At 37.1% G+C, this 21,469-nt stretch overlaps 1 protein-coding gene and 3 long non-coding RNA genes across 4 annotated transcripts; 1 reads left to right on the forward strand and 3 right to left on the reverse strand.

The window, feature by feature from the left end:
• Positions 1-2,627: 2,627 nt before the first annotated feature.
• On the reverse strand, positions 2,628-3,277 carry LOC130687013 (uncharacterized). Its single transcript, XR_009000018.2, has 3 exons — positions 3,180-3,277; positions 2,854-2,934; positions 2,628-2,779 (listed from the first exon to the last, which is right to left on the reverse strand). It is a non-coding gene; the product is annotated as an uncharacterized LOC130687013 (long non-coding RNA).
• Positions 3,278-4,722: 1,445 nt separating this feature from the next.
• On the reverse strand, positions 4,723-6,818 carry LOC132087723 (putative ankyrin repeat protein RF_0381). The gene is made up of 2 exons (XM_057509497.2): positions 6,700-6,818; positions 4,723-6,629 (listed from the first exon to the last, which is right to left on the reverse strand). Exons 1-2 carry the CDS (start codon positions 6,772-6,774, stop codon positions 5,460-5,462), a joined length of 1,245 nt encoding a protein of 414 aa, XP_057365480.2. The 5' UTR covers positions 6,775-6,818; the 3' UTR covers positions 4,723-5,459.
• Positions 6,819-11,205: 4,387 nt separating this feature from the next.
• LOC130687279 (uncharacterized) lies at positions 11,206-11,944 on the forward strand. Its single transcript, XR_009000106.1, has 2 exons — positions 11,206-11,318; positions 11,437-11,944. It is a non-coding gene; the product is annotated as an uncharacterized LOC130687279 (long non-coding RNA).
• A 5,437-nt stretch (positions 11,945-17,381) lies between these two features.
• LOC130686881 (uncharacterized) lies at positions 17,382-20,692 on the reverse strand. Its single transcript, XR_009000001.2, has 10 exons — positions 20,591-20,692; positions 20,259-20,339; positions 20,065-20,184; positions 19,779-19,858; positions 19,406-19,634; positions 18,837-19,015; positions 18,675-18,776; positions 18,534-18,597; positions 18,103-18,271; positions 17,382-18,033 (listed from the first exon to the last, which is right to left on the reverse strand). It is a non-coding gene; the product is annotated as an uncharacterized LOC130686881 (long non-coding RNA).
• Between the last annotated feature and the right edge of the window lie 777 nt (positions 20,693-21,469).

A 21,469-nucleotide genomic window follows, 5' to 3' on the forward strand; every position in this document is an offset into this window, starting at 1 on the left:
TTGCCCCATCATTTGTGACGGATCGCGAACACATAGGTAATTGAAATTATATTAATGTTACAAAAATTTTAATATGTGTATTATTTTTTATTTTCCTGATCAGGTGCGGATGAAGAGCACATATCGGTTTCTGCAAATGAACCTAATAGTATACCATTGCCTGATTTTCCAGCCGTAGATTTCAGTATTACTCCATTAGCAAACCATGAGAGGCGTATGACAAATCAAGAAAAAGAAGGAAATCGTTCAATTGGTACGGTATTTTTAGCATTTCATATTGTAACTAATATGCGTATTGCATCTATTCTATGTATCCTTTAGGTACGGATGTGTTGCAAGGCATCTCTGACTCTAATGATCTTAATACTTCAACTTCTGTGACAATTGTCGACGTAAGACCATTTCCAAAAGCGCATATGCCAGCTCCAGTTCGTCGTTGTAAAACCAGGGTTGCAAAGTCACGTATCCTCACAGATACGCCAGAAAAGAATGATATCGAAGACTCATTCAATCGGCGTAAGGAAAAAGAAATACTGAAGAACTCTACAAAAGCCAAGCGTGTTTTGTTACCCCACAAGGAGAAGGCGGGCAAAGTACGGAAGAATAGTAACCTGGATTGCCAAGAAAATAGGACGGTTGAGCATAAAAAGAAGACACCGAAATCAAAAACAAGGAATTACTCATCAAATAAAGAGAACGAGCCATCAGAGGCTACCTTAAACATCAGTCGAAACATTGTTAATACTAGTCCCAACAAAAAATTATGTACTCGATCTGGTAGAGTGATTACTCGAAATGTAACATTTGATTTCTCGTACGATTAGGGTGTTTTCATTACCAACGAACGTAGAATTTTCACATGTGATGGAATATAACACGGATTTTTTTTTCACCAGTTTTTGGCTGTAAAATTGCGGTAGGTCCAAAAAATGAGTCAAGGCTATGATTGTTTATGTTTCATTAAAAAATTGTTTTACAAAGAAATGAAATAAATTTTGATCTCAATTTCCGCTTTTTCAATTTCTAATTTCTTCTTTAACATACCTGATGACATATCAATCTATGAAGACTAGAGTAACTAACACTTCAAAAAAACTTATAAATTTAAAGTGTTACATTTGTAAATCTACGTTTTCCCGCTTTTATAAGCTCCGCCCTAAGCACCACCCACTGCTGTCCCATTTTACCCACATCTGCTGTCCCAACCAACCCCAAAAAAAGGCTTTTTGGAAAAATACCATTTTCTCCTAAAGTATAGGTAGTAAAAAAATTTTTTTTTGGGAAAATGATAGAGGAATGAATATACAAAAGGTTTCTATGTGTAACTTGTTAATTACTTGCATGATTGAGAAGAAAAATCCTAAATAGCGGCGAAAAATTTAACAAAAAAAAGTCCGGTTTTTTTATTTTTTAAATATCTTCTGTATTTCTTAATATATTCGTTCACAATTTTTACATTACTTAGGAAACATGCATACAAATGTTCTGTAATTTATTTAAAATTTTTAAGCAACGTTTACTATTTTTACTAAAGCTGTCCCACTTCACCCACTGTCCCGGCTCACCCCAGTCTCCCCTATTTCCCTATAGAAATTGACAACTTGACCAATTTCACCCCACAGCAAATAACATCCATATTCGAACTGTAGTTAGATATGTCCTTTCTTCTTCTAAGGAATTGCCATACCTAAAATTAAAACAAAGCTTGAAAAAAGTGAAGACAACCAGAAACACATGCAGTACAAGACACTCGCTGATCATTACATCAATTCAATACCTTTCTCATTTCCCCTTGTTTCTGCTTAATTAAGATAGCTTTAGGATAACAGTTATCAAATCCAACTAGAATTCTTACTTTCTTTTAACTTATAGAAGTATGTTCTCTTTCTTGTACAGATGGGTACCACAATAAAAATCACTTTTTCTAGTCATCTGAAGCAAAGTGTGTTTGGATTTGTTACCTTGCAGTTCAGAATGACTCCATCTTCTCCACAAAGTAGTCGAATAACTTATTACTTTAGATCAGTAATCAATTTCCAGGATTCCGATAAAAGGTATGTCAGTTCTGTGCAGAGCACGCAAGTTGCTACCGCACCTTTTCAAACAAAATGGCCACTGAAATTAGCGACCTTAATCCCCCCCTCTTTACCCAGCCTGTTCCGTTCTGTTGTAGCACCCATAGAAAATCTTCTACAACTGTCCAAGTGTTAATTTCCAGACCAAAGAACGTCAAAGAACTGTTACCAACATGGATTTCCGTTTAACCTCGTAAACCTACACAGGAAAAGGCAAATTAAAATAATTATTTACAGCAGACAAGCCACAAAAATTCATTTTTTTACCATCCAGTTGATCCAAGTTTTTACATTTACTGTAAAATGTTTAAAAGAAAAATAAACTCAATATAGGTGGTCTGCTTACCTTCCAGTTACTGCAACACTTCAAAACTATGTTGACTTTACGAAGGTAACAGGCAGTCTTTTCGTTAACGACCTATCCACCCGTTGAATGATTGAATTAAGATACCCCCTTCAGTGAACAATACTAATTACTAAAATATATAATTGTGGTTATAATTATACATATTCTAATATATATAATTGCAAATGAACCAATCCATCCAAAGATAAATTAGACCTTACTATGAATAAATAAGAAAAAATTGAAATTAATAACATCAAAACACGATTGCTTATGTTGGGCATCTTCAATAATCTGCTGGGCCGGCCTTGCCCAGTTGACAAGCCTAGGAACGAACACATGCCTTCATATCTGAACACTAAAAACAATATTGGAAATTAATATCTTTGAAAAGAGAAACACAGCAACAGTTCAAATGAAATATAACATTACTGAAACACAAGGGTGGTAGAAGATCTCAATCCACCATTCCAGCCAACGACAATGATGATTCATAGGGAGATGGACCTGAACCTACAGAAATAATAACACTTGCATGAAGAACTTTGCAACCATTCACTTACGACCTTTATTGAACGTTGACCATGCTTTGCAGAGAAACCATTTTACGTTCAGGCAGTTATAGGCGGGAAATTCACAGATAAGAAGTGCTTTTCGCCCAACACATTTAGAAAGTTAACAAAATTAACTATTGGCTTTAAATTTATAAATGATATTGCACTTAACGGAAAGCTAAAACCGTTAATATAACAAATTACCGAATAATTTTCCTAATTCCAAAGTGGGGAAGCCGAAAGTCGCTCTTGCAGGACCAGGACAATGTCCAGAACGCGTGTCAACCATTGGAGAGTGATGGTTCTTCACTGAAAGATGAATGCCCTCCCTAGCTAAGGAACTAACCTTGCCGGATGTCGCCATTTTTGGACTATTTAGAAGGAACGGGAAAATGTTGCCAGATGTCAGCGAATATTTGTTTCATTTTTATTCACATTTACAAAATATCTTCAATACGTATACATTGATATATATCTAGATTATAGAAGTTTTGTAAATCCAACGCCATAAAAATAATTGTAATTGAAGTTCGCTGCTCCATTTCCAGGTTAGTTATTAGATATTTGTTGTTCTTTCGTTTTGCATGTATCATCGCAGATCGCACAGTGAGATCTCAGAAGGGCCTAAGATCTCTACACCTCCCCTCTCCCAGTTATTTGGCTGTGTTTATTTTTCAAATTGCAACCGTTTATTTTTTTGTTTTCCTTTATTGATTTGCGAGAGATCCTTGAAAATGATGCAGTGTAAGAATGCACTGATTCCGTCTTTTTTCGTCCATTCATGGTCAGCCTTGCCCTCCAGTCCTTTTTTTTCTGGCCACATTTCGCCATTTTGGCGCCATTTCTGGTTCGATGGCGCCATAGAGTGAGGGTATCGTTGACATTGTATTGCTCGAACTGACGAACAATTCAAGTGGCCTGTGTTTTGGTTAGAAATGGGGAAACAGATGGCTTGGCAGTATCGTTTGAAGAACAATCACTCTTTCTTGCCAACTTCATTTGATTTTTCGCATTTTGTTTTCCCAAACTTTAGAAAGTCACACCAGAAAAAGTGGCATTTGCTCGGTATATGTCTGCTCGTTTAAAAAAAATCGTAAAATCAACTGTATACAAGCAGATGATTTGGTTGAAAGAAATGGATAGGATAGTATAATAAATAATAATAAAGAAAATAATTGTATTATTAAATGGCTGTGTTGTTGATGTGAAAGACACACTTTTTCAATTTGTTAAATCTGTATCGGTGTTTACAGCCTTTGTCAATGTTTTTTTTTTGTTTTTACTTGCTTTTACTTTTTTTTGTTTGTTTTTTTTTCTTTTTTGAATGGTTTGCTAAATTGCAACACAGCTGGCAAGAACAGATTTGATTGTCCGCGAGATTGTCAAGTTTGACGGTCGTACTGTTTTCACGTGAAAATTTCTTTCATTTGACTAGCGGAATTGTTAAACGGTCGCAGTTAGTTCTACCGGCAAAAGCGGTTTCTCATTTGCCTTTTAGATGACGAAGAAAATTGGGTTTTCTCAACATTCGAGGTATTATTTTTTTCTTTCTTATTATTTTTTCAGCGTTTACTCAGGCTGTTTACTGCTCCGTTTGTTTTCCTGTATGAGCTCCATTACAGTTTGCTAGAAGCTTGAAATGAAATGAGATACTTATCCAAAGAGAGACGAGGCTTGTTAATGAGAAATTGAATTACCTGCCGGTTTTTATGCTTTGATACTTTCTGTCATTTTAAAGGCGTTTGCACACATAGAATTTTTAAATTGTCGAATGAGTAGGAATCAACATGGCTAAAGGGATAATCAATTGACAAGACGCTTTGGCGATGCAGTCATTTTTTTTATTTTTGAAAGTCCGTCGGCCTGAGCAATACAGCCAAGAAAGCGGAAAATTTGAGTTTTCAAGGGGTAAATGGCAAAATAATTCCGAGTATGCGACAGGCGCTTTATATTCATTCTTCGTCGTCGAAGTGCATTCCATCGCCTAGAAAGGAGTGATTCAAACAACAAGTGCTGCGTCGAGTAGTTTTTGGATTTCATCCTTGTTGCTAATCTTATAGTTATAGCGTAAAAGAGTTCGAGCATTCCGTCCATATATGTCCTTTGCATTGACATCAATTCCCAGTTGGATTAAGAGTTGAATGGCCTCAATTAAATTTGTGATTGAATTTGATCTGCACAAATAATGGAGCGCATTCCTTCCATCATTGTCCTTTGCATTCACATCAATTCCCAGTTGGATTAAGAGTTGAATGGCGTCAATTAAATTTGGGCTTGGATTTGATTCACACAAATAATGGAGCGCATTCTTTTTATCATTGTCCTTTGCATTCACATCAATTCCTAGTTGGATTAAAAGTTGCATTGCGTCAAATAAATTTGGGCTTGAATTTGATTCCCACAAATAATGGAGCGCATTCCTTCCAGTTAAGTCCTTTGCATTCACATCAATTCCCAGTGGGATTAAGAGTTGAATGGCGTCAATTAAAGTTGGACTTGAATTTGATTCACACAAATAATGGAGCGCATTCTTTCCATTAAGTCCTTTGCATTCACATCAATTCCCAGTGGGATTAAGAGTTGAATGGCGTCAATTAAATTTGGGCTTGAATTCCATCCACACAAATAATGGAGCGCATTCCTTCTTTTTTCGTCCTTTGCATTCACATCAATTCCCAGTGGGATTAAGAGTTGAATGGCGTCAATTAAATTGGGGCTTAAATTTGATTCACACAAATAATGGAGCGCATTCTTTCCATCTTTGTCCTTTGCATTCACATAAATTCCCAGTTGGATTAAGAGTTGAATGGCGTCAATTAAATTCGGGCTTGAATTTGATTCACACAAATAATGGAGCGCATTCTTATTATCATTGTCCTTTGCATTCACGTCAATTCCCAGTTGGATTAAAAGTTGCATTGCGTCAAATAAATTTGGGCTTGAATTTGATTTACACAAATAATGGAGCGCATTCCTTCCAGTTAAGTCCTTTTCATTCACATCAATTCCCAGTGGGATTAAGAGTTGAATGGCGTCAATTAAAGTTGGACTTGAATTTGATTTACACAAATAATGGAGCGCATTCTTTCCCCATTCGTTCTTTGCATTCACATCAATTCCCAGTGGGATTAAGAGTTGAATGGCGTCAATTAAAGTTGGACTTGAATTTGATTTACACAAATGATGAAGCGCATTCCTTCCCCAATTGCCCTTTGCATTGACATCAATTCCCAGTCGGATTAAGAGTTGAATGGCGTCAATTAAATTCGGGTTTGAATTTGATCCACACAAATAATGGAGCGCATTCTTTTTATCATTGTCCTTTGCATTCACGTCAATTCCCAGTTGGATTAAAAGTTGAATGGCATTAATTAAATTTGGGCTTGAATTTGATATACACAAATGATGTAGCGCATTCTTTCCCGATTTGTCCTTTGCGTTCACATCAATTCCCTTTTGGATTAAGAGTTGAATGGCGACAATTAACTTTGGGCTTGAATTTGATTGACACAAATAATGGAGCGCATTCCGTCCATCATCGTCCTTTGCACTCAAATTGATTCCAAGGCGAATGAAGTCGTTCATTCTTTCTAATGAATCAGGCGAAGAGTCAGCAGCACAAAGTTGAAGAAATTCTTCTTCTTTCTTTTTCAGCTAAATAGGAGAAATTCACGATTGTTTACGTTGCTACTTCCTAACTTACAGAAAATTATAATAATATTACTTTTTTCTTGATGGATTCCAGTTGTTCCACGACTTCCGCCGAATTCATTCTTTTCCGCGGGACGCCTTCCAACATTTTTCTAAGCAAATCACCCGCATAAAATTTGCGCAATTCGCCATCAATATCTAGAATTTTGCCACCACAAGTTTTTATAAGTAGAAGAGTCAAATAGCATGACATTAAATTGGTATTACTTTTCATATTCACCGGATCTTTTCTAATTATGTTATCGTGGATTTGTCTTTCACGTGAACCGAATAGATGTCCTCCCTCCAAGAAAATAAAACCGAAAACGAGGCCAAGAACGAACACATCGCTCTTGACGGTGCCCCAAAACTCTTCGGTTTTCGCCTTTTCTTCGTCGATGAGTTTTTCCAGCACTTCGGGTGCGTACCAAGTTCTGGTTCCTCTCGCTCCAGTCCACGAGTGATATCCCTTTTCATTTACGGATTTGGCCAGTCCAAAATCAGACCATTTCATTATTATCTCTTCACATTCTCCAGGGTTTCGCATAATTAGAACGTTTTTCGGTTTAATATCGCGATGAGTTAAGTTCTCTGAATGGATGTATTGCAGGCCTGAAGCTAATTGATGGAAAATTTCGATAGGAGGTGGCATACGTCCTTTGTATTTTTTGGGATCATCCGACTGCAGGTAAAGTTGATCTAATGAAGCGACACATAATTCCAATGCGTAGTACCTTTTACACGGAAACAAAAGAGAAATCAATTTTGAAATTATATTGGTATTTTAACCACAAAAAAAATGTCATACATAAAGTCGCTGTCCTTTTCACAGTGCAGTAACTTGACAACGTTCGGATGATTTAACTTAAGCATTGCTTCTTCTTCTCTCTTGTCTACATGACGCATTTCAACTCTTTTTACTGCCACTTCACGACCTCCGAACTTCCCTTTGAATACCATACCAAAGTAACCTTCCCCTAGTGGAGTATTGCGGTCGAACGAAATTTCCATCTTTCTTTTCTTTTTAGCTATTAATCTAATGGATTCGAGACCAGCATTCCAAGTCCACGCCCAGCTTCTTCTTCTTCTCTATTTTTGTGATCACGATGTACTCAAACTTCTTTCGTTTAAACGTCACGAACTCTGAGCTTTCGTTCAAACACTTGACCTACACCATCCGCTATATTTTCGATACTCACGAAATACAGGGTAACTGAATAGCTCCGTAGTGTACAGTTTTCGAATGAAATTATTGTTTTAAACTACACAAATGACTAACGCCTTTAGATGATAACGTTTTATCTTGAACCGTGCAGCACATTGTAATCTACTGGCCAATCAGTTGTGAAATGCGTCACTTGCACAACGATCCTAGAACAACATAAAATAATGATGAACTTTATGATCCTGAATAAGTATAGCATTCCGTTTTACACCATTGACTCCATATTAGAAATTTAAAATCTCGATCATCCTTACCTTTCTTTTCATCGTTTTTCTCATTACAATTTCCCTTGAGGATTTTTGAATGTGAAATGTTTCCAGTTTTGGTTATAGATGTATTCATTATCTTTGTATTACCATGGTAACAATTCGCTTATCTTCATGTAGTCATCACCGAAAATGCGCCACTACCCATATCAATGACCAAGTGCCTGTCCCATCCTGCTTTTTCGCCTTTATTTGCTTGGTTTTTAAACTTTGTCCTTTGCTTGTCCTCTTAGCAGAGAACGTTTCCCGTTTTGAATACGCGATTCAACTAATTCCGATAATCGGGTTCCGGAAATCTGAACTGCATTAACCGGTTAATTATTTCATAACATTTTTTTTTTATATTATTGGAGTTATTTTCTACACGTTTTGACTATTCTGCAAAAAAAAACGATTAAACTGTTTATTTATCATCCTGTTAATGCCAGCCCGATATCTGTGACAGCTGACTGGGAACGATAACAAAGTTTTCTATTTATCAGCCGGGATTTTTCTGTTAGCCAATCCACTTACCTTGACGTGTGTTGACGCATTTTGGCCCCCAACCTTTTAAACAACGGTTTTCAATTATCTGTCAAATAGGGGCTGTTTTTTAAGGCTTCAATGTGGATAGGCTATTTTATTGATAGAAAACTAAAATGGGCAATAATTTTTACCCTATTTTTCCTAGTAATCGATTCTTTTGAATTGTGTCATTGGTTTGGCCAATGCAACGCTGTTTGTTGTTGATATTTTCAAAAGTCATCAGCTGTAAAACGTGATCCACAATTTTTTGATTCAATTCAAATTCAATTCACAACATGAAATTCAATCCAACATTTCATATTTCGATTGCCATTTCTTCAGAATAACTGTTTTATTTTGTTCGTAGGGTGAGTTGGCAATGCTGTCTAGTAGCTGGGGTGGGGGTAAAAAAGCGCGAAATTGTGCTCACCAACACATCAGTTTCATCCATTGTCTTTTTCGCTGACATCCACGTAGGATGTGTGACGTGTCGGTTTCTACTCGTCTCAATTTCTGTTTGCATTTTGTTTTCAGCCACATTCGGCTGCAACAATTAAGTGTTCAAATCAGACGTGTCAAGTGTAATTTGAGGCTATGGACGACGTGGATTGGAATTGCTGCTGAACAATCTGTAGACTTGGTTTTTATTCATGTAGTGCACCACTTAGCTTAAGGCTGACTAGAAAGAAAAAAGAAAAACGGTGATGGCAAGACGGGCGGCTGATCGAAAATCAGCTGGTGTCCTCGACAGGAATGCAGCAATCACGTTCCAATCGTCCAGTGTAAACCAGGATTCATCGATGGCTGTGCTGCGTTTGGATGCAATCCATAGCGGAATGAGTTCTCTGCTCTATTTCCAGGTTAGTTTTTAGCTATTATTTTGCTTTCTTTTCGCACCCTGACGTTTCAGAAGCGCCCGAGATCTCGACCCTCCCCCCGGCTTCTCCCAGTCTTTTTTTTTGCGGCCATGTTTCGCCATTTTTGGCGCCATTTCAGTTCAGTTGGTGTCATAGAATGAAGCTTGCCGCCAAATTGCTTGAACTAACCAACAATGCAAGTTGACTGTGTTTTAGTTAGAAATGGGGAAACATTAGCTGTTTTCCCATTGTGGCTTGGCAGAATCGTTTGAAGAACTGTTTCTCTTATTTGCCGCCAAACGCTGCCAAATGACTGGCCATTTTTCTCTTCCTGTTTAGGCACAGCGCACTGTTGCAATCCTTTCTAGATGACGATCACTGTCGAATTGTCGTTTCTACTCACTGGAACACGTCAATACTGGCAAGCAAAAAAAAAGAAAAGGGGGGAGGGTTAAAAGAAAAAGCGACTTGGAATTTTGGATATCCCCAACAGTCATTCACGTTCCTCCTCCCCCCTTCTGTTTTGGAGAGCTGCACTCCTTTTTGAGGTACAACTCAATTCATCACCTGGTATCGAAAGTTGTCGTAAAACTTTATTGCCGTCTGGGCAAGCTCGGCGCTTGGTCGTTGGATCAATGATGGATGTTTGGAAACGAGTGAACGACACACGTCACGAACGCTTTTGGAGTTACTGTTTTCTGAGGGAAAGGAGGAGGAGTAAAAGACGACGAGCATTATGATGTGGAATTCATTGCGCATTAAGAATCATGCGAATTTCTAGATTTTGAGATCATCGTCGGTGATTTGCGAAATGATGCAGGAGATTACGGTTAGTGTGGGTTTAATTTTGCTAAATTTAATGTTACGTGTACTTGAATGGATTACAGAGAAGCGAGCCGTATTTATAACTTACGTATGTGTGGAGTATACGTTTGAGTTGATTCCGATTTGCGATTCCTCACGAACGATAACAGCGTTTTCAAGGAGTTTATGTTCACTGTGCATTGAGTTTTTGTTTATTTTATTCTTGAAAATTGCATGTAGGTTTCTTTTGGGGGACCGATATTCACGAGACTTTAGTCATGCATATGATACGATATAATCTGGGCTATATCGTATCGAAAGCACCAACTGTTGTATCGTTGATCGGTTGACTAGATCTTGACGACGAATGGATTTGCCAGTAATTTCTGTATCATCGTTTGATTTTCCAGAGCTTTGGCTTTTGCTATGCAGGGCCATCAGATGAGATTTTAGTCTGTTGAATTCTTTGGCGTTACATCTTTCATTGAAATAATGTGTGGTTGCAAAATGTTTTCACACCTGCCAATTCTTAAGTGTTCAAATCAGGTTAATCTATAAAGGGAAGAAGATTTACATTTTCTTGGTCCAGTATCTCCAATTGGACATCCTTTCGCTGCAGAGCTGTCTTCATTTCAATTTCATACATAAACTAAATGAAAAAAGTATTTAATTTAGTTAATTGTAGTTAAGAGTCTTTACTAATTTGTCTCTTATCTGTTTCAGTTACTCCTTTACGATAAAGCCAGCCATCATACAAGATAATCACAAAGCCAAAATAAATGGGATGACGATAATGCATCATCACGTCATGTTGTACCAGCCCACCTTTTATTACGGTGTTATCGAATGATACAAGTTGTCTCACCAAGTTCACGAACCAGTCTATTCTATGTAGGACTCGTACCAATCAATTTTCCAATCATTTATCGATTTGGTAGTTGTTTCCATCCTCTCCACAGAATGTTCTGCACGTGAAGCAAATCGAGGATTTCTGCTGGTATGTGTTTACTAATAGCTTTCGTGTTCAAACATTGGAACAACAGAATGCACACCTACATGTAACATTGTAATATCTAACCTATTTTACTAACCAACAGTAACTTGAACTTTACTAGGATTTTGGACATTCAATGGACTTGGACCACGAAACTTCCAGAAGTCCTAGGGAAAGCCTCTTGAATGAATTCCTGTAAAAAAAAAAAAACAACCAAAGAAGGTTATGAGGCTTAATTAACGATTGAGGTTGGAAAATTTTTCATGCATTAAAATTAATTACTTGGAATCCCAGGAGCTGGTATAACAATGTATTCATATTTATAAAGTTAAAACACTCCTGTAATTTAATTTGCAAATCTTAGAGCAAAAGTCTGTTCAGTTGATTTTTATAATTGTTCCAGCAAAGCTTTCATCTTAAAGGCTTTTTTTATTTTATATTGATTGGCAAATTTCTAAATTCTGTGTTGTACATAATACCTTACTTACATATCACATTACGTTTTATTAACTCCAAGTTAGCAGAGTAATTCGGACAGGTAACTAACACATTGCCGTTGAATTGTGAGTACATATCATGTAAATTGAGTGGCACCATTAAGGTTTTAAGAAATAAAAAATAGGAAAATAGTAGTTTTAAATAAAGAGACTGTTTTTTAGAGATACAGTCTTATTTTTTACGATTATGGGGTACGTTACCCGTGGCGTTCGTAGCGGGATTTTTGGAACTACTGAAAACGCATGATATAAACGTTAGGCAGTAGTCATAACGTAGGTTGCGTTAGGAAGGTGTATTTGAGTTTTCATCATCTCAACAGTGTTTTGTTTTGGTTTTTTAATTGTGGTTTTTACCTCTACGCAAAGGATTGTGTTATAACAACCACTTCGAATTTGGGTAACTCCAAAACTATAACTTCCAGGTAAGCCCAAATTGAATTTTCGGCACCACCGTTGAATTGCGAGTTTGAATCATGTATTTGTGTGGTAAACATGATCTGCCATGTCGAAGATAAATCACTGATTATGACAAAAATATTGTTACAAGATGTGCTATTTGCTATCAATATTTTGCAAGAATTGGACCTCCAATTTACTTTCTTCTGGTTATAACCATGTCTGTTCCACTATCACCTTAGTTCGGATGGCTGCCAAATTAAGGTGATGGTTGTGAAACATTAGCTTCAATTGTTATATGTGCGGTAGTCCTTTGAAGTGGTATGTAGGCCGCACCTGAAAACTGAACTATAAGAACTTTGAAAGCTCCTATTATGTTAATTCTTTATAGTTTACGCTTGAAACTATGCAGATCTTGTGTATCTTGTAATGGAGAACATAGTTCATTTTTTAAATTTCCGAAATTTCAACTTCCGGTTTAAGATCCGGTTTTTAAATGCTTAATAACTCACTATCTGTTTGTCTGAACAAAAAAAGACCGATATTTTCGTGATCCTCGTGAAATTTGGGATCGAATCCATGTGTCAGTAGAAAATACCCGAAAATCGTCAAAAATCGCAAATTTCCCTGAACTATAGTTCAGGGAAAATCACGATTTTGGCCAAAATGGACTTTTCGCCAAAAACGGATCAAAATAGGTCAGACACACCTTAAATTTCATGGGGATCACGAAAATCATATTCGTTTTGTTGTGGGTCCAGTATTTCTGGAGATATAGGCAACTTTCGGTTACTTCCGGTAAAAAAATTTTTTCAACTTTGCAAAAAGTAAAAAATGAACATTAATATTCCAAACATTTAAAGCATTTTGATCATAAGTGTAGCTTCCATTCTCTAAACAGCGCTTTGTTTTTGATTCTTAATTGTGGTTTTTACCTCTACTTAAAGGGGTTTTATAACAATTACGTCGAATTTGAATAACTCTTAAACTATAACTTTCAGGTAAAAACAAACTGAAGTTTCGACATCAACGTTGAATTGCGAGTTCAAATCATGTATTGTTATGGCAATATCTAGGTTTCAAACATTAATTTTAAAAATACAAAAAGTCTGGCTTAATTTTTTTGTCGGGCTTATTTTTAAATCTGACGAAATTGAATTTCCGCTAGATGGCGATGTAAGTTCATCAGCTGTAGTGTCAGAAATCAAACTATTTTGTGCTCGTAGAAGTTCAATCAAAACAAATGGTGTGTCAAAATGTGTTTTCCTTTTTTGTGTTGATCAAGTGAAGCTCATCATTGGATTATTTTTTGTGTAACAGGTAATTGGGTGGTGAACTATCATCATACTTCCTACTGAATTCCATCATCAACTACCCATCATAGTTTTCTCGTGCTCGCGAAGAGGTACTAGACATATATTTTCCAATAAGAATCCCATTGCCATTATTCTGCTATTGAGAAGTAGCTCGTCAAACCAATATTGCAAAGGATGCTGGCACGCAATCATCTTGGCATTTTGACTGATCCTTTCACATAGTGTGATTTTGAGTTGAAGAGAGAGGTATTAGACTCATATTTTGGCATTCAGTGTTTTAAATTGCCATAATTCTGCCATTATTTTTAGCCCGCAACTAAAATTGCAAAGAATGCGGCCAAAGAGATGATTCTTCGCAAGCTCATCATTGTGTGTAAGTTTGAATGTGATGGGTGCAGCATCTTCCTCACAACTGCGTTGAAAACGATTGGAAACCACAAATTCAGCAGTCTTCTCACTATTCCTACCTTGCCAGTCACCACACTTTGACGTGAACATCAACACCACTATGCCTCAGTATCTTAAGTTTCTTTTTTCTTTAGTATTACTTTTTTTAAAAACTTAATATCTTATTACAGGACTACCAAGCCTGCCTCATCATCCGGAAAATTGCTGGCCCTGCAAATTCCCTAGTCTACGAACAGCAAGCCTAAGTAAAAAAAGGCCCTTCTTCACCTCGCCCGTCATCGTTTCGCCCATCACCCCGTCATCGCTTCGCCCGTCGTCCCGTCATCGCTTCGCCCGTCGTCCCGTCATCGCTTCGCCCGTCGTCCCGTCATCGCTTCGCCCGTCATCCCGTCATCGCTTCGCCCGTCGCCGCCTAGTGGTCGCCTCGTGGTCTTCGTGGTATCGTTGTTATTTTATGTAATGTATAGTGTGCTAATTAACAGGTTGGCTGCCACGCCCCTTTTTGTTCCCCTTTTTTTTTAGCTTGATAGGGACGGGCCGCGCTGCTCTACTCCACGGTCTATGTGCCGTGGGGTGGAGCTGTCGCCACTGCCCAAGATTCGCCGTAAGGCGCCAGGCAATGCACCATAGGGCCTCTCTTTGCACGATGCGATGCTTGGTTGCCAGGGGTGTGCATTCCCGTAATGGCTTCCAACATCGTGTCAACCCGGACCATAGTGTCCCCCTCTGTCGCCATCATTCAGATGGCGATGTAGCTACTGTAGGAGTAGGGGCGTGGCAGCCAACCTGTTAGTTGTATTGTGTATTGTATTTATATTGTATTGTGATATGTAATGTAAAGTGGTGGAATAGTGGGTGGAAGGAGGGACAATAAAAGAATTTAAAATTTACATCACGTTGTATTTATTTAAGTAGCTGATAGCTGAGTTGGGGTTCGAACCCAAGACTACTGTCATGCTACTCCGGTACTTTACCATTAAGCTACCATTGACGTTCTTTGAAAAGCAGATAGTACTAAATAACCTTGTCTGCTGTGCATACGTAGATAGGCATTCAAATTCCAATTTTTGTTAGTAAGAACCGTCATGGGTGAACGGAACGCCGCTGGTCTAGCGTACCAATTGTATGAGGTTCGATTCCTCAAGAAGCCTGAAATACACTAGTATGTAAATGGATACACACTTACTAGGTGTTACTGTCGACTATGTGAATTTAGGTACAACTTGAAAAAGTGTGAATAGGCAAACACCCGGTCAATAATAAATACAACTTTTCCAAAAATTTTGTTTAAAAAAATTTTTATTGACAATTCTCTGCACTTTAGAATTATTTTTGCAACTTAAAAAGGGCACAATAGCCCTTTCATAGTTGCCGTCAACCCAGGCAGGGGGAGACACTGCCTTGTTGACCCACCGGGGAGATTACCCGGTGATTGGCTAAGAGAAGCCGGAAGAAGAGCCGAAGATTTGGAACATTTTTACAGGAGCGATTAACCTTTAGTTCGGATTTGTGGGCAGCCACGTCGCCCTCCGTGAACACATCATCGGACTACGCGGCACCCCACGTCCCCTTTCCGGCCAGAGCCCTCCAAACCTCGGTATATGTTATTTTTAAATATACCGTACAGTAGGGGCATGACCCCCTACGGGCTTATTATGAGTCAAGGGGAAACGGGGCTACAGAAAGAAGGGAGCCCAGATATGCACTTCAATTTTTTAAATATTAAATACCGTTTTTAAATGAGAATGTCAATAAAGTATGGAAGTTCCATGCAGTGTATCCAATCATAATACTTCATTCAGTACCTTGCCCCAAACAAGGAACCTTCTCAGATGATTAATCTATAAGACAATAAAACTCCATTAAGCATAAAAACTCTTGTTTCATATATATCTTTCATACCTTATATGATTCGTGAATTGATTGCTTAGCATATTCTTCTGGGAGAAGCTTCGGAAGAGACATCTGGAAATGATAACATACTTGATATATACACATACAACATACGACAAGTCCCATTGGAGCTTGCATTGTTGATAGACATGTTCCCAGAAGGAACAAAATCCTTTCCTATTGAACAGGAAAGAGTTACGTAGATAATGCACAATTATATAAAAGCTTCATTTTTACTTACAAGTAAATTTTAAGAAGAAGAAACTGGTCCTTGAAATGTTAGTGAATAAGAACCTAATCCATTAATGTAACACCTGCAACATCAAACCTGAATCTCATTCAAAAACTAAAATTCCAATTAGACAACCAAATAGCAAACTCAGAACAAATAAGGATAATATAGGCTGTGTCATGTATGTGAAAATGTTACGTTTAAAGTAAACTTGCAGACAAGTTGTCATTTGTAATTAGGCAATCATTTCACTCATCCTCAAGTCAAGATAAATTTAATAAGAAACACACCCTACCTGAAGTTGGAATGTGATTGACGAATCATGAAAATTTACACCTTTGCTACCAACATTTCTTACATCTGGGAGGGCTGGCCGCAATGAGAATCCTTTTCAAATTCACTACAACTGTTCAGCTATGAAAAGACAGAAAATGTGTCACACTGGGCAAGTTTGTTGAGCCCATTGTAAAACAATTGATCAGGAGTTTGATTCCTTCAAGCTCGAAGCCGATAACAATCCCAGTGAACTGAATGACTAAAGAACAAATAATTGTTTGTTAAAATTATACACTTGTTTTCAATTCTTACTTAAAAAGTTTAAGTACCTGATCAGAACAGCTGACAGAACAGTTGTGAAGGCCATGAAAATGAATTGTTATTTCTCCGCTACATGTCTTGAAAATATTCAGAACATTTATTACCGTGCAGAACACTTTTGGGCAGGTGTAAAAAAATTACCTAGAATTTACTAGCAAACGCGTTACGTAAAAAATGTGACTCATACTTTCCCTTCTTGAGGTTTGGACCCAAGACTTTCGAAATACTAAACAAAACTTGTTTCTTGTGATTGTAGTGGAATCGATTTTAGTATAATGTGTATGACTAATGCGTAAGGATGCGTTTAGGATGGTTCCAAAAAATCCCGCTACGAACGCCACGGGTAACGAAGCTCATAACCGTGAAAAAATAACCCCGTAATATCTACACCAGGATGGTTCCAAAAACTCCCGCTACGAACGCCACGGGTAACGTAGTCCATAATCATGAAAAAATAACCTCGTAATATTTGCACCAGGATGGTTCTAAAAAATCCCGGTACGAACGCCACGGGTAATGCATCCCATAATCGTGAAAAAAAAAATAAACCCGCATTTCCAAAATAAGTCTTTTATTTTCAACTTATAATTGTATTTTATGCTAAAGTTCATATTTTCCGTCCACAACAAATTTGATATGAAGTAATATAATTTTTTTTCAAAGAAATGCGAGCAAATTCTCATTATTCATATACTTTGGCATGGGTTATGATACAACAAGCACTACATCTGTAATAAAAAATGGCTGATATAGCCTGCCAACAATCCTGTAAATAATAGTAATATGCAATAAATATAAATTATATTGCTTAGATCAAGAATTCATTAATTTGTTTTTTTTTTAACTGTAAGCTATCAATGCCAAGTTATTGCTGACCTTGCATTGCAAGCTTGCTGCAATAAACATAACAACTACCATAAAACAATATAATGTTCCACTTTCTTAAAATTCTTTCCCTTTCTACTTTTCAAAACTTCTGTTTCAACTCTTGTTTAACAAATATACGAATAACTGCGTAAATGGCAAGCTATGTGGAAATATGTCGTAACCTTGTTAGAAATAACACACAGCAGGTGCTGCCATTTTACATTGACGATGAAAACCCAAGTCTCCGACTAATATACTCTATATATATATATATATATGTTCATGGAAATTTGCAGCGAACAACTGCATCGCCACATTCACTCACTATCCATTACTACCATTACTAGCCTAAATACCACTACGTGCTATATACTTAGTCAACCCACGCACTAGTAGCCTCCATTTACAGGAAGTATGGACGATCGCGTTTGGCAGAAAGCTTCATGTACGTGGTAATTGCACCTATGGGCAATGAATGCAACAAAACATTTTAGAAAGGAGCAGCTCAGTACCTATCAAATCAAAGAACACCAGCATAGTTAGTAACAAATAGCTAATTAAAACAGTCAACTAAACTCAACTGCTGACGGGCATCCGACAAAGATGAATTTCACGACGTTAAGCTTCAACACCGAACCTGCGAGGACGGCCGTTGAAAGAAAATAGACGTACGTTCAGAGTCCAAATACAAGACCTGGTATGAGGTCGTTGTCACCACGTAGCACGGTACAACGCCCGGAGAACTGCAATCTAACAACCAAACAAGTCATCCAACGTTTTGTTTGGTGTCTATCACTTGAACAACAACATGCGACTCTATCTCAATATTGTACATCAAATTTGATACACTTCCTGCACACAGACAATTATATTTAAAAATTTAGTGCAGATAGTGTGCAATGGAAATTCTAGTGTAAAAACCTGCTGTGTTATCTTTCCCACTTCACTTTTATATACTTATGTTCAAATTTATTTTAGAAAGATGTTATGAGAATGGAACAAGAAATGTTACCTTTTTTTTCACCAACCACCTTCAATCCAACAGGTTTACTTAGTCATCTCCATGGCTGTTAAGTCTGCAACATGAATAAGGTTAATATTCTTAAAAAACGAAATGGAGGCTGAATATCAATCTAATCTAAAAACCCTTTACTTGAATATCCTCGTGGCTAATGTGTAACTTACACATCCATTTGTTAAACACCACCCATTTATCCACTGCAACAACAACACTTGCAGTTCTTCCATGTTAAACCTTCAAAATGGGACATAACGTTAACATAAGCATAATCTGAATTAGAAGTACAAGATTTACCTGTGTGTGAGTATCAATCACCATAATTTGATCTTGACTTTTGCTAGCACATAGGGAAAGCTTTAAGAATGTCCCTATAGGAATTGACAACTTGACCCATCTCACCCCACAGCAAATGACATCCATATTCGAACTCGAGTTAGATATCTGTCCTTTCTTCTTCTACAATTTTCTTCACCCTAAACAAATGTAAACACATTTTAGCTACCTACTCTTAAAATCATTACGTATCTTGAATAAAACAAAGTTAAAAGCAGAAATGGCTTGAACACAAAAAAGGAATTACCACTCAAGTTAAACCAAAGCTAGAAAAAAGTGAGGACTCCCAGAAATGCACACAGTACAAGACTATCACTTATCACTTCATCAATTCAATACCTTTCTCAAATACTTTTTCCGCTTGTCTCTACTTAATCAAGATAGCTTTAGGATAACAGTTATTAAATCCAACTAGAATTCTTACTTTCTTTTAACTTATAGAAGTATGTTCTCTTTCTTGTACAGATGGGTACCACAATAAAAATCACTTTTTCTGGTCATCTCAAGCAAAGTGTGTTTAGATTTGTTACCTTGCAGTTCAGAATGACTCCATTTTCTCCACAACGTAGTGGAATAACTTGTTAGCTCTAGATCAGTAATCAATTTCCAGGATCCCATAAAAGGCATGTCAGTTCTGTGCAGAGCACGCAAGTTGTTGCATCCATAGAAAATCTTCTACAACTGTCGAACTGCTGATTTCCGGAGAAAAGAACGTCAAAGGACTGTTACCAACATGGATTTCCGTTTAACCTCGTAAACCTACACAAGAAAAGGCAAATTACAACTATTTACAGCAGACAAACCACAAAAATTCATTTTTTTTCCATCCAGTTAATCCAAGTTTTTATATTCACTGTAAAATATTTAAAAGAAAAATAAACTCAATATAGGTGGTCTGCTTACCTTCCAGCTACTGCAACACATCAAAACTATGTTGACTTTACGAAGCTAACGGGCATTCTTTTCGTTAACGGCCTACTCCCCTATTGAATGATTGAATTAAGATATCCCCTTCAGTAAACAATACTAATAACTAATGTATATAACTGCGGTTATAATTATACATATTCTAATATATATAATTGCAAATGAACCAATCCACCCAAAGATAAATTAGACCTTACTACAAATAAATAAGAAAAAATTGAAATTAATAACAACATCAAAACACGATTGGTGTAGTACCTACTTTCAACACATTCACTGCTACGGTGCTTATGTTGGGCATCTTCAATAATCTGCTGGGCCGGCCTTATCCAGTTGACAGCGGACAAGCCCAGGAACGAACACATGCCTTCATATCTGAACACTAAAAACGATATTGGAAATTAATATCTCAGAAAAGAGAAACACCGCAACAGTTCAAATGAAATATAACATTACTGAAACACAAGGGTGGTAGAAGATCTCAATCCACCATTCCAGCCAACGACAAAAATGATTCATGGAGAGATTGACCTGAACCTACAGAAATAAAAACACTTGTATGAAGAACTTTGCAACCATTCACTTACGACCTTTATATAAACGTTGACCATGCTTTGCAGAGAAACCCTTTTACGTTCAGGCAGTTTAAGGCGGGAAGTTCACATTTAAGGGAAGTGCACTCCGCCCAACACATTTAGAAAGTTATCAACATGATTTACTATTGGCTTAAAATTGATAAATGATATTGCACTTAACGACTAGCTACAACCTTTAATATAACAAATTACCGAATAGTTTTCCTGATTCCAAATTGGGGAAGCCGAAGGTCGCTCTTGCAGGAACAGGACAATGTCCAGAACGAGTGTTAGCCATTAGCGAGTGGTGGTTCTTCACTAAGAGTTCAATGCTCTCCCTAGCTAAGCAAGTAACCGTGCCGGATGTCGCCATTTTTTTACTATTTAGAAGGGAGGGGAAAATGTTGCCAGCTGTAAACGAATATTTGTTTCATTTTTATTCACATTTACAAAATATCTTCAAAACGTATACACTAATATTCATCTAGTTTATAGAAATTTTTAAAATCCAGTGCTATAAAAAAATTTGTTCTTTACGTACGAGAACGTTAAAGCTTAAAAATCTGACAGCGTCGAGTATGACTAGTCTGTGATGTAGGGTGCTAAATTTGTCAACAAATCTTGTGAAGCCGAAAAGTGAAATGAATATTCATCTGAAATTATAGTAGGGATTTTAGCCTAGAAGAACAGTACTTTCCACAGACTGCCCTCAGCATATTATGACTTTGCTGGACACGAAGGTTTCATTTGAACAGTTAAACCTTTGTTGGTCTTTGTAATCGTCACTCAGAGGTAGTAAATAAACAATTAACCGTTAAAGAACAACGGGTTTGCAGAGATTTGTACCACGGACTTTTGACTTTTGAAGCACTTGCTTTACCAGGTAGCAAACTGCGGCATTTTGTAAATGTTATTCCATCGTATCATCGGTCGGGACGTATTTGAAGGACATTCGGGAAACACTTTTTCTTTATTCATTACAATCATTTAAATGTTTCAAGACGTACACTCAATATTTCAAAATATTTTTATTACTACCTGTTTAGATGTATAATTGCTACGTATTTTTACACCCTACTACCTTGTTTGGCT

Source organism: Daphnia carinata, chromosome 6 (assembly GCF_022539665.2).
Source record: "Daphnia carinata strain CSIRO-1 chromosome 6, CSIRO_AGI_Dcar_HiC_V3, whole genome shotgun sequence".
Classification (NCBI taxonomy): Eukaryota; Metazoa; Arthropoda; class Branchiopoda; order Diplostraca; family Daphniidae; genus Daphnia; species Daphnia carinata.

Coding starts and splice junctions, on each gene's coding strand:
- LOC132087723 (XM_057509497.2), bottom strand. CDS start 6,774: ATGTTGGAAGGCGTCCCGCGGAAAAGAATGAATTCGGCGGAAGTCGTG. Junction 6,630..6,699: donor TGGAATCCATCAAGAAAAAA/GTAATATTATTA, acceptor TCTCCTATTTAG/CTGAAAAAGAAAGAAGAAGA.